The 12,993-nt window shown below is 34.7% G+C and overlaps 1 protein-coding gene across 1 annotated transcript; it reads left to right on the top strand.

The window, feature by feature from the left end:
- The first annotated feature begins 6,187 nt into the window (after window positions 1-6,187).
- Window positions 6,188-12,038, top strand: LOC100924279 (securin-like). The gene is made up of 2 exons (XM_031940227.1): window positions 6,188-6,758; window positions 11,946-12,038. The coding sequence occupies exons 1-2, from the start codon at window positions 6,276-6,278 to the stop codon at window positions 12,036-12,038; spliced, it is 576 nt and encodes a 191-aa protein (XP_031796087.1). The 5' UTR covers window positions 6,188-6,275.
- The last annotated feature ends 955 nt before the right edge of the window (window positions 12,039-12,993 follow it).

The raw sequence follows: 12,993 nt of genomic DNA, 5'->3' as shown, positions 1-12,993 counted from the left end.
GTGGCTCTCTTTCAGACTTGACTGGCATACTAACCTAGCTAATTTTGTATCATTGTTGAATATATTTTCTCTATTGTCTAAGTAAATCTTCTTTAACTTACGGTGGTCTATAAGTATCTCGTTTCATTTCATTTCTAAACCTTAAACACTAAACCAGCTACAATCATGGACATTTCAAAGGAAAAAATGTGGTTCAACATAAAGGAATTGTTAGTTTGGAATAAAGTAGAGATATCTGGGAGGTACCTTAGTCTTTTCTATGATACCTGTAATAGGAGTTGTTTTATAGGTTAAAAAGACTCTCCTAGCTATAGACACGTCTTACCTAAAGAAACCCACACTTGAGATTTTGACTGTTACTGTGTTTTGTTTTCTTTCCCTGAGTATAGGGGACTGAACAGTGATTCTAAAACAAATGTGTTCAGTCTTGAAGGCAGTCTCATAAGTTCAAGATGTCAAGAGATCCCAATTCCCTCTATGTTGCTGACTGGTAACAAGGAGTTGTATTTTACAAGCCATTCCACAATCGATTAATGATCAGAGGATATGAGTAGACAATTTTCAGGTAAAGAAGTCAGAATCATTCATAGACTATGAAAAAGTACTCTAAATAACTTTTGATTAGAAAATGCAAATTAAAACAACTCTGAAGTACAACCCCATACCTAAAAGATTGATTAAAATGACAAAAAAAGGAAAGTAATAAATGGTGGGAGAGGATGTCAGAAAATTGGGACACTAATGCATTGCTGATGGAGTTGTGAACTGATCCAACCATTCTGTAGCCTGATTTGGAACTAAGCCCAAAGGGCAACCAAATTATGCCTACCCTTTAACCCAATAATATCACCACTAGGTCTATATCCCAAGAGGATAATAAAAAGAGAAAGGACCTTTATGTTGAAAAATAGTTATAACAGTTCTTTTCATGATGGCAAAATACTGGAAATTGAGGTGATGGCCATCTACTGGGGAATGACTGATCAAGTTGTGATACATGAATGTAACAGATAACACTTTACAAAAAGAAATGATGGACAGATTTCAGAAAAATCTGGAAGACTTATATGAACTGCTGCAAAGTGAAATGAACAAAACCAGGAAAATATTGTACTTAGTTATCAGCCACATTGTGTGATGATCAACAATGATTGACTCAGCTCTTAGCCACACAATGATCCAAAACAAGTATAAAGAAGTTACTGCAGAAGCAATAGGATTATCTCAGACTAAAGTGGCCCTTTTGTTAAATGGATTTTATTACTATAGCTCTACCCCAAGTGGAAGTCTCTGGTAGAATTCTTAGCTGAATTCTTTTCATTGGCCAAACCATTATAACCTCACATTTATGATGTCAAATCCCCAAGGAAATATTTCGCCTATAAAAGACATACTCTGCTATAATTCCCTATTATTAATTATATTATATTTATTATATTATATTATATTATATATATTATAATATATAAATATTATATTATAATTATAATTCCCTAGCTATTCCCTAACTCTTTTTAGACTGCTAAATTCCTTTTAGGGTTAGCCTACTAATCAATATCATCCCCTTCCCATTTAATCCTTTTTAAGGTTGTTTGCTAAATGTCAGAATAACTACTACCTCTTAGGACCCTAAACTCCTTTTAGGGTTGATCCTGTAATACCTACTAGCCATACCTTAAGGGAATGTCTGCTAGGAATTCTTTTTCCTCATTAAAGACTGTTATGGATTTAGCCAATTCTTAGCAACATAATAAAATCCTTGACCCTTGATTTGGGGGAGGCCTAAAACTACAAATTCTTTTGAGACAACTCATGATACTGGCCCATAACCCCATTGTACTTTGGGGGTCCTACACTCCCCAAACCCTATTATTTTGGTGGGTAACCACATCATTTGGTAACTCCATATGGGGAGAATCTTATTGTACTCCTGTTACCTTGACAAACTCACAAAACAAAATACTATCCATAACCAGATAAAGAATTTATGGACTTGGAATGCATATTGAAGCATTTTTTAAACTTTTTTTTTCTTGTTTTTTTTTTTGACCTGTTTCTTCTTTCACAACTGTAACAATATGGAAATATGTTTTACATGATAACACATATATAAACTATATCAAACTGCCTACCATCTTTGGAAAGGGGAAAGGAGAGGAAAAGGGAAAAAAATGTGGAACTCAAAATCTTGTAAAAATAAATGCAAAAAATCTACTTGACATGTAAGTCGTTAAAAAATTAAATACCATTTTTTTGAAAATTAAAAAATAATGATGAACAATATGCTTTCATAAAAACCTGGAAAGACTTACATGAACTGATACAAAGTGAAGTAAAACAGTCGAACAGTATATATAGTAATAGCAATGATATATGATTATCAACTGTGAATGCTATCTATTCTCAGCAATACATTGATAATCCAAGATCATTTCAAAGAATTTGTGGTGAAAAAACACTATCCCTCTCCAGAGAAAGAACTGATAAAGTCTTATTGTAGATTGAAATATATTTTGGAGGGGAAGGGTAATCTATATTTTCACAACACGATTAATATGGAAATATGTTGTGAGAAATGAATATTTCTCTCTTATATTTAACAACTAGCTAGTGTATCAAAACCAAGATTTATCCTCCTTTCTACTTCCTTATCCAGAAATCAATTAGTGTGGGGAATCCCTCTTAAAGTTTGACTCAGGCTCAGATCTAATCAGAAAGTTAAAAAAAATCTTAAGTTTTGTATAATGGGTGTATTCCTTGTTATTATGTTTCCTTAGATAGGCCTGGGAAAATGCTGATTCTCCCTATCATCAAGAAAGGTAATATGGAAATTGATATCTCTTTGACCAAGATTTGAGTGACTTAAGTATGCTATTTCTAGTTAGCTTACCTCCCATTGTGTTAACCAATTAGAAATGATTAGGCACATTTTGTGAACAGCTCCTCTTTGAAGGACATATAAACTGTGACTCCACCACCATTAGGAATCTTTGGTCTAAGAGAGGTAGTTGAGTTTTCATCTATGCTAAAAAATCTTCTTAAAAATAAAAGATAGCTATAGAAAAATCTTTTATAATATGACTAAGAGTGCTTGATTTGGCAGCATATATGCTGTTAATAAAATTAGAAGTATATTTATAAGCCAAAAGCTAGCATTGTTTGTAGTGGAAAAACATTAGAGCTGGACAACAATCATGTTCCACTATTCCTATTATACTTTCCTAGAGGTAAAAAAAGAATTCTTTTCCACCTTGTCATTATAGTTTTAGAAATATACAGACACACATACATATGGAGTAAACTGGACAGAAGCTTTTTGTTTGTTTTTATAATTATGGTTGGAAAGGAAAGGGAGAGTGAAAAAAAAAATGAGACTATTTACACTGAGAGCTTCCTCTTCTCCCCTTCTCATCTCATATCATCCAGATTTTTTTTACCACTTTCTCCTTCTTCACTCCTGTTTCCCAAAGGCAAACCTGTGTCTATACAGATGATTTAATTTGGTCTTATCTTTTCCAGCATATTGTCCCCTTTATCAATCTCATTTTGTCTTATCTTCAGTCTCTCTTTATCTTTTGGCTGCTTTTCTACTTCCTATAAATGTGTACACATTTCCCTCATTTCCCTGAAACCCTCACTTGATCCATCCATCCCTGATGGCTATCATCTCATATCTCTAGGGCTCTGGATTTGGAATCAGCTAGACTCCCGGGGCAAGTCACAACCTCAATTCCTCATCTGTAAAATAACAAATCATTCCAGTATCTTTGGCAACAAATCTCCAAATGGAGTCAAGAAGAGTTTGATATGATTAAAACAACTAAATAACAACAAAGGCAATGACATTAGGTGACTCTACTCTGTTTCCTTTCACTTTTTAACTCTCTGCAGTCTGGATTCTGATATATAATCATTCAACTGAAACTGCTCTCCCAAAAGTTACCAATGATCTTTTAATTTTTAAGTGTAGTTGTTGAGGTTGGGAAGGGACCCCAAAAAGTTGGGGTCAAAGACTGGTGTCATGATGTATCTCAAAAGAATTTGCAGGCTTGAACTCATTTCCAAATCAAGAAGGCAAAGTATATTATAATTGTAATGTCAATTGAAGTATTTCTAAATTCTAAAAGAATTTAGCAAAGAAACAGAAGCAAAGAGACACATTTATCTAGTTCTTCATTTTATAGACATGCTATTTTTATGGCCTGGGGTAGAACCAAGGAGTGGTCTCAAGAATTTGTTTATCACTGACCAACAGAGAGTAATGTTTGGGGGACTATTCTAAGGCTAGAAGACTTGAAATCATTGATAGATTGTTAGAACAATAGTCTCAGGGTCACTAATATATCTTCCCTAAAGTCTAAGTGAAGAAATATTCATATTATATCAAAGGACTTTTATAATCATTGCCAGAATAATAGCATTCTTAGATCAGAGGGCCTCGGGATCATAGATTACAAAACCAGAAGATTTAGAATCACTGACTTATTGTTAGAATAGAAGCCCCCTAAGGTCAGGGGACTTTAAATTATTGCTATATCCCCTAGAAGCTATATTCCATCACAGTGACTTATTCTTACCCTTTTAACCTGTCTATAATTTTTGATACTGACATCTTCTCTTTGATATTGTTTTCTCTGCACTTTCCTGCTTTTGCTCATCCATGAGTCTCTTCTTGCCTTTCTGACTATTACTTCTGTCTTCTTTGCTTCATTTTCATTTAAGTCATAACCATTGACTTTGAGTTCCTCCAGGGCTTTGTGCGGGTCCTCTCTCCTGGACCTTCTTCTAATCTTCCTCTATGTTATTTTACTTGGTGATTTCATCAGCCCCGTGGATTTAATTATCATCTAACCTCTCTTTTGATCTCCACTCTTACAACTGTCCACAAAACAGTTTGAACTAGATGTTTCATAGACATTTTAAACACAATATTTTCAAAATGGAACTCATGTTTTTCTCCAAATTTTCCCCTCTGCTTCATTTCCCTGTTACATTGGAGGGTACCACCATCCTTCCAGTCACTCAGGCTCATATCCTAGTTGTCATACTCTACTTTCTCTCTCATCCTCTCTTAATCACTCAGTTGCCATAATCTGTCATTTTTATCCTTTCAATATCTGTAGTGTCCTTCTGGAGATCGGCGCCAAAATATAGTGTCCGGACTAGCTCTCTGGAGGATCTTGAGACCAGCCTTGGTCTTAGTGGAGGAGTGAAGGAGACAGAGAGCCATCAGAATAGTGGTCAAAGATGGAGTCTCTCATTTCCAGTCCTCTCAGCTCTTAAATACCTCAGTATGATTACATCATTACAGCACAGTAAGTATGTGTGAACTAGAGAACCATTATTTCATTAGTTATACTGAATAAGTGCTAGCTATAAGCACCCTGATATAAGTATCCCTTGCTTCAAGTAGAACACAGGTGGTCACGCCCTCCCCTGACTTCTCAGGAAGGGAGGTGGGCACCAAAGGGAAATGGGGAGCCAAACCAGATATTGTGAGCAGGTTTCCTCCAGGCTGAAGTCTTATACCTTCCCCAGAGTTCCCCCACTATCTGCAGCTCTCTACTAATATCTTTTGTTTAAGCCTCTTTCTCTCCTCTGACACTACCACCTGGTACAAGCCCTCATCACCTCACATCTGAATTATTGCAATAGCCTTTTGAGTAGTTTCCCTCTTTCAAATCTCTCCTTATTTCTATTACCTAGATGCTAATGAGATCTCTTTAAACACAAACCTGCCATATTGTCTCCAGGATCAAATATAAAATCTTCTGCTTTTTAAAGTCCCTCATAATCTGTCCCTTTTCTTCCTCTCTAATCTTCCTACATTTTATTCCTACCTTTCATTCCCACCTAATTACTTTGTGATTCAGTGACACTGGAATCCTTAGTATTCCCCAGATGAAATACTTCATCTTCCAATTCCGGGGATTTTCAATAACTATTCTTTGTGCCTGGAATAATGTCCTTTCCATTTCCACCTCCAGGTTTCCTTGGTTTTCTACAATTTTTAATCTCACCCTGTATTAGAAACATGATCCTAATACCCCTTAATTCTGGTGCTTTTCCTTTATTAATCATGTTTAATATATTCTTTAAGAAGATCTCAACTGAGACGGAAGCTCGAGCCCAGTGAGACAAGTTGCTTGGTTTGGAGGTCATGACACAGACGCAGACCGGGGACTTGCCCCAAAAATAGTCCCTCAAAGAGAACCTGGTAGGTAGAAGTCAAGGAAATGGCTGAGTTGCCAACCATGTCCTCCCAGTAATCCAGAATGGTGACTCTAATCTATGTCGATAAGGAGAATGGAGAACCAGAATGTCATGTGGCACCTAAAGATAGGCTGAAGTCAATCAAAGCCTTATCTGGAAGAGTTCAGATTTCAACTCCCAAGACTGGCAAAGTGTTTGCTGCAACTCCAACTTTATCCAAATCTGTCAGAAAGGGGCCTGTCAACAGGACGACAGAAAAGGAAAACTTGGTGGAGAAGAGAAAAGGACCTGTCAAACAGAAAGGGCAAAACTTCACAGCCAAAAATGTGACTGAAAAGATTCCTACAGAAAAAACCTCAGTTCCGTTCTCAAATGAAACATGTCCAGAAATAGAAAACTTCTTTCCCTTCAACCCACTAGAATTTGAGAGTTTTGACATTCCTGAAGAACACCAGCTTGCAAATCTGCCACTGACTGGTGTCCCCCTCATAATGCTTAATCCGGAAAAGTCGTTTGAAAGACTTGTAGAACTTCCACCTTCACCTGTGCTGTTGCTTTCTTCTTCTTTTTTTTTTTTTAATAGCCTTTTATTTACAGGTTATATGCGTGGGTAACTTTACAGCATTAACAATTGCCAAACCTCTTGTTCCAATTTTTCACCTCTTACCCCCCACCCCCTCCCCCAGATGGCAGGATGACCAGTAGATGTTAAATATATTAAAATATAAATTAGATACACCATAAGTATACATGACCAAACCGTTATTTTGCTGTACAAAAAGAATCAGACTCTGAAATATTGTACAATTAGCCTGTGAAGGAAATAAAAAATGCAAGTAGGCATAAATATAGGGATTGGGAATTCAATGTAATGGTTTTTAGTCATCACCCAGAGTTGTTTCTCTGGGCGTAGCTGGTTCAGTTCATTACTGCTCCATTGGAAATGATTTGGTTGATCTCGTTGCTGAGGATGGCCAGGTCCATCAGAACTGGTCATCATATAGTATTGTTGTTGAAGTATATAATGATCTCCTGGTCCTGCTCATTTCACTCAGCATCAGTTTGTGTAAGTCTCTCCAGGCCTTTCTGAAATCATCCTGTTGGTCATTTCTTACAGAACAATAATATTCTGTAATGGGCTGAGGTTTGAGTTGATGCACTGAGGTCCCAAGCACATGAGGCTAAATAGTAATTGGACTATACTCTATTAATATACATGATTGGATAAAGAATGGTCCCTGCCCACTCTCCATGCAAGTCCTGATGTGTTGTATAGGAAATGATGATTTTAGTGGGTGAAGGCAGAGAGAGACAGGAAGAGAAGCTGGGGGAGATTGGGCCTGGGGTTCCATACTCCTAGCTGCTGGTCGTGTGGCTGCTGATCCAGCTAGCTTCTTGACTCAGTTGTACACATTGCTATCGCCGATTCTCTTCCACCTCCGATCCTTCTTCACTGAGAATAAAGACTGACGATTTTCCCCTAACCTGAATTCCTGACTCCTGCTGATTTAAAAATACCCGATCTTCACAATATTCCATAATATTCATATACCACAATTTATTCAGCCATTCTCCAACTGATGGGCATCCATTCAATTTCCAGTTTCTAGCCACTACAAAAAGGGCCTCCACAAACATTCGTGCACATACAGGTCCCTTTCCCTTCTTTATAATATCTTTGGGATATAAGCCCAGTAGTAACACTGCTGGATCAAAGGGTATGCACTGTTTGATAACTTTTTGAGCATAGTTCCAAACTACTCTCCAGAATGGTTGGATTCGTTCACAACTCCACCCAACAATGCATCAATGTCCCAGTTTTCCCACATCCCCTCCAACAATCATCATTATTTTTTCCTGTCATCTTAGCCAATCTGACAGGTGTGTAGTGGTATCTTAGAGTTGTCTTAATTTGCATTTCTCTGATTAATAATGACTTGGAGCATCTTTTCATATGACTAGAAATAGTTTCAATTTCTTCATCTGAGAATTGTCTGTTCATATCCTTTGACCATTTTTCAATTGGAGAATGGCTTGATTTTTTATAAATTAGAGTTAATTCTCTATATATTTTGGAAATGAGGCCTTTATCAGAACCTTTGACTGTAAAATTATTTTCCCAGTTTATTGCTTCCCTTCTAATCTTGTCTGCATTGAGAACAAGAACTGTCTCTTATTTTTTTTTTTTTTGACTATCTAAAACACTCTACCCAGTGACTGGTACAGAACAGGTATTTAATATTTATATATTTTTATTTATATAAATAAAATTTAATATTCACTGACAGATACTGACCCATAACAACAGGCTAACCAGCTTTATTGAAACAGGAAGGCACTTTGAGACATAAAAGGCAACATATGCCCAACAAGTCAAAGTACCACTACATTACCATCTTGATCATCATTCTTCCTCCAAAGATAAAGACATTGTTCAAGATTCTAAGGTCAACAGAATTCGGAATAGCAATGTTTATAAATTATTTTTCATAGCCACAAACCTGGGAAACAGGACCATTTCTAGAGTGTGCAGTGTAGATGAGGAGAATTATGTTTTAGGAATTGAAGTTCCTGTCTACATAAACAATTTGATTAAAATTGTGTTATAAAATTAATAGACTCATGTGAACTATATTGATTTATCAGAATAATTAACTTACAATATTCAATTTTTCATTTGAAGTATTGCAATTTAAAACACTAAACTACATAGAACTGAAACGACTTTGGATTACTATTGCAGTCTGAGGACTACTCCTTATAGTTCTGTGCATAATGAGCAACCTCTAAGAATTAAAGAATCCTCACCCACCTATCCTCCCAACTATTTGCAACATTCTTCTTCAGATATTTAAAGAAAACAGTTTATATCTTGATAGCTCAGATCACTTTTAAGTTGCCAGTAGTCCCTTAGTCCCTCAACATGCCACAAATACTCATAATTTCATTTTCAAAGTGTCCCATTGATACCTGATACCTTGAAGTTAGAATACATCAAGTAGACTCCTGCCTTTCCTAAACAACATATATTCCAAGAAAAACTGAAATTTTTGTTCTTTTAGTAACAGTGTATGTCAAAAAATAAAACACGGTGAATTTCAAAAACTTTATCATTGATTAAAATTCTATTGGGCATGTTTTGGGGGGGGGGGTGGGGAAAGGACCTTTATATGTGGCCCTAATAGTGATATTAGTTTTCAAGAAAGGGTAATTTTATAGATACTTGTTTTTGAGTCTTACATTAAATTTTACACTGCTTTTTAAAATTGCTTTTTATTTTGGCAGTAAAACTAACGTGGAAAATGGAATATTGATACTGCTTTTACTTTTTATAGTACTCTCTTTTTAAAAATCTCAAACATAACTCTAGCTTTCTTTAAATTAATGTAATAATCACTTTATATTAAATATATAAAATATATCAAAATTTTAATTCAAAAGAATGAAATCAAGTGGATTTTATATTAAAATTTTTGATACAAACTTGTGACAAAGTTTTCTTGTTAAATTTATATTACATCTTGAACTTTTTTCATTAATGTTTATACTAACATAAATACATAATCACAAAAAGTGCAAAATTAAAATATTTTGATATATACATTAATCAGCCATTCTCTAAGATAGTCACATAACAAAAGATACTATCTCTACAATATGACGAACTAGAGCACATGCTCTATTGTAGTGCGAGGACCACTCCTAATAGTTCTGTACATAATGGACAACCTCTAAGAATTAAATAAAGACTCCCCAACTAAGATCACTGAGCTCATCATTTCTTATAAGACAGTAGTATTCCATCACAATCCTATACCACAACTTGCTCAGCCATTTCCAAATTGATGGGCATACCTGCAATTCCAGTTCTTTTCCACCACAAAGAGAGCTGCTACAAACATTTTAAAACAGTTTCTTTTCCTTTTTCCCTAATCATCTTTGGAATATACTGAGTTGTGGTATTGCTGGGTCAAAGAGAGTTAAATAATTCTTTGGGCATAATTCCAGATTGCTTTCTAAAATGGTTGGATCAGTTCACAGTTCTACTAATAATGAATTGGTGTCCCAATTTTTCTATAACCCCTCCAACATCTGTCACTTTCCCCTTCAATCTTTTTGGCCAGTCTGATAGGGGTAAAATGGATAGGGGTAAAATGGTATCCCAAGGTTGTTTTAATTTGCATCTCTCTAATCAATAATGATTTAGAGCATATTTTCATATGACTATAAAATGTTTTTATTTCTTAATTGTAAAACTAACTATTCATATCCTTTGACTATTAATTGGGGAATGACTTTCTTATAGATTTTTAAAAGTTCTTTATATATTTGAGCTATGAGACCTTTATCTGAGAAACTATCTCTAAAATTTCTCTCCCAATTTTCTGCTTTCTTTCTAATCTTGTTTACATTTATTTTATTTGTACAAAACATTTTTAGTTTAATATAATCAGAATATCTATTTTACATCTAACTTTTCTCTCTATCTCTTGTTTATTCAGTTACTTTCTTATCCATGAGTCTGACAAATAATATGTTCCATATTCTTTTGTCTTTCAAAATCTCACTAAATCTAGACCATATATCCATTTTGACTATATTTTGGTAAATAATGTAAGATATTGGTGTATGCCTAATTTCTGCCATATAGCTTTCTCATTTCTTCTCTGCATTTCATGGGTTAAGGGCAATAATGCTAGGAAGCAACATAGAACAGCATTTATTGAAGACCTAAAAATTTGTTTCCACTACAGAAAAGGGTCTTTCCAACAGAAAAGTTCTAATCAGACAAAATCTTTGCATTGTTAAATGGTTAGACATCAGTTACTGATATGATTAAATCAGTGGAAATTACATCAAAAAAGTGAAATCACTATCTACTTTGCCATTCATTGTACTCTAAGCATCACTGGGACCTTTTCACCTGACCTGAAGTTGAAACCTTCCATATGTGTTTTCTCCACCATTAGAAAGTGAATTTCTTGAGAGCAAGAACTGTTTTATTTTTCTATTTATATCCCCAGTGCTTTGCATATTGTAAACACTTAATAAAAGCTTCATTAATTTATTACATTCATGAACCACAATTTGTTTAACTATTCCTTCAATTGATAGGCATTTATCTACTCTGTTTCCACTTTACATAGTATTTTCAATTAACCTCCAAGTTTCTCCCAGAAATAAAGGCGCATCTTAAATGACAAATACATATATATATATTGTTCTTCTGGTGATTTGTGTGGCTGTAAATTGTGGAATACCAGAGTTTCTGAAGAATTAGAATTGAGGATCATTTTTAAGAGGCAATTGGTAAGGAAGAGGTGGAAGGAAACAAGCATTTAAGTGAATATGATGTGCCAGACACTGTGCTAAGCATTTTTATAAATATTGTCCCATTTTATTCTCACAACAATCCTGAGAAAAAGATATTGTTATTATCTTCATTTTAATCCCCATTTAAGGAAACTTAAGGCAGATATAAATTACAGGATTTGTTCAGGATCATATGATTTGTCCACATGTGTCTGGGATCTGATTCAAACTCAGGTTTTGCTGACTCCAGAACTATCATTCTATTGCACCATATAGTTGCCTCCATGGTAAGCATGAACAGGCCATAAGGCATTATCCATAAATATTCAATTTGTTTTAAATGACTATCATTAGAGATATATGTATGACTAAAAACAAAAAGGGAATTATAGAGTGTGTACCCTATTGTTTCCATGCAGGATCAGTGTCTTAGGTTTAAAAGGCAGGAAAGGGTTCCATATGTGAACCGTACACATATCATGAATCAAGTGGAAGCTTTGAATGGCAATTAAGCCTTTTCCTATTTGTCCTTTTAATTTATAACTTTTGACTACATCTGGACTTCACTGAAAGAAACAAAGAAATATTACTAGCACTGAAAGAGAAAGAGAAGAAAACTGCTAAACTACTTACTGGGTTAAAAGCTCCTTAGTTCTGTTCTAGTCCAAAACTGTTTAAAATGTTGTGAACACATGGCAAAATTCTTTTTTTGTAAACTCTTATTCCCAAAGAGTATGGGGGAAAGAGAAAACATATTGGCCTGAGATTTAGAATTACAGTAAACATTGAACTGTACTTACTTAAGTTACAAATGGCCAGCACTTCTGCCATCACTGGCACAACTTTAATATAGGGACATGAGTCAGAAATCAATAGGTAGAGTTTATAAATAGGATAAGCAAATGGGCAGAGCTGGGCTGGAGATCACCATCACTACCATCATAAGTCACTCCCCAATCTGATATATTTGTATCTGAACTATTTAGAAACAAAATAAGTCTATTTTTTATTCCTAATTTAGATCAGAAACTGATGGAGAAAGGAGAAGTGAGGTAGACCTTTAGTGGGTTACAAATTTGAATATGGTGATAAAGAATATCTTAAGAACATTCACTCTGAGCCACTGTGACAGCCCCAAAGCATTCACTCCAAAACAAAGGATTTAACTGTGATAGATTAGCAGTCTTGTAAGCCTCAGTTTCCCTTTCTACATCACCATTTTTGGTGCATCTATGAGCTGAAAATCATTTTCACTTTTTGTATAGCTCATGAGTTAAGAATCATTTTTATATATTCATGATAAAAATGATTAGATTTGCTTGTTTAATATTTGTTTAGTCATTTATTAAGAAATGGAAGTCACTTAGGTCTATTAATATTGTTCATTAATTTAATTTTTTAGTTGTCAATAAATATTTATTAATGGGTATAATTTTCATAATAAAAATGTAAAAATTATTCTTAGCA

The sequence above is a fragment of the Sarcophilus harrisii genome, chromosome 1 (assembly GCF_902635505.1).
Source record: "Sarcophilus harrisii chromosome 1, mSarHar1.11, whole genome shotgun sequence".
NCBI classification, from domain to species: domain Eukaryota; kingdom Metazoa; phylum Chordata; class Mammalia; order Dasyuromorphia; family Dasyuridae; genus Sarcophilus; species Sarcophilus harrisii.
Note: the sequence above shows the minus strand (reverse complement) of the source record. Positions and strands in the feature narration are given on the sequence as shown.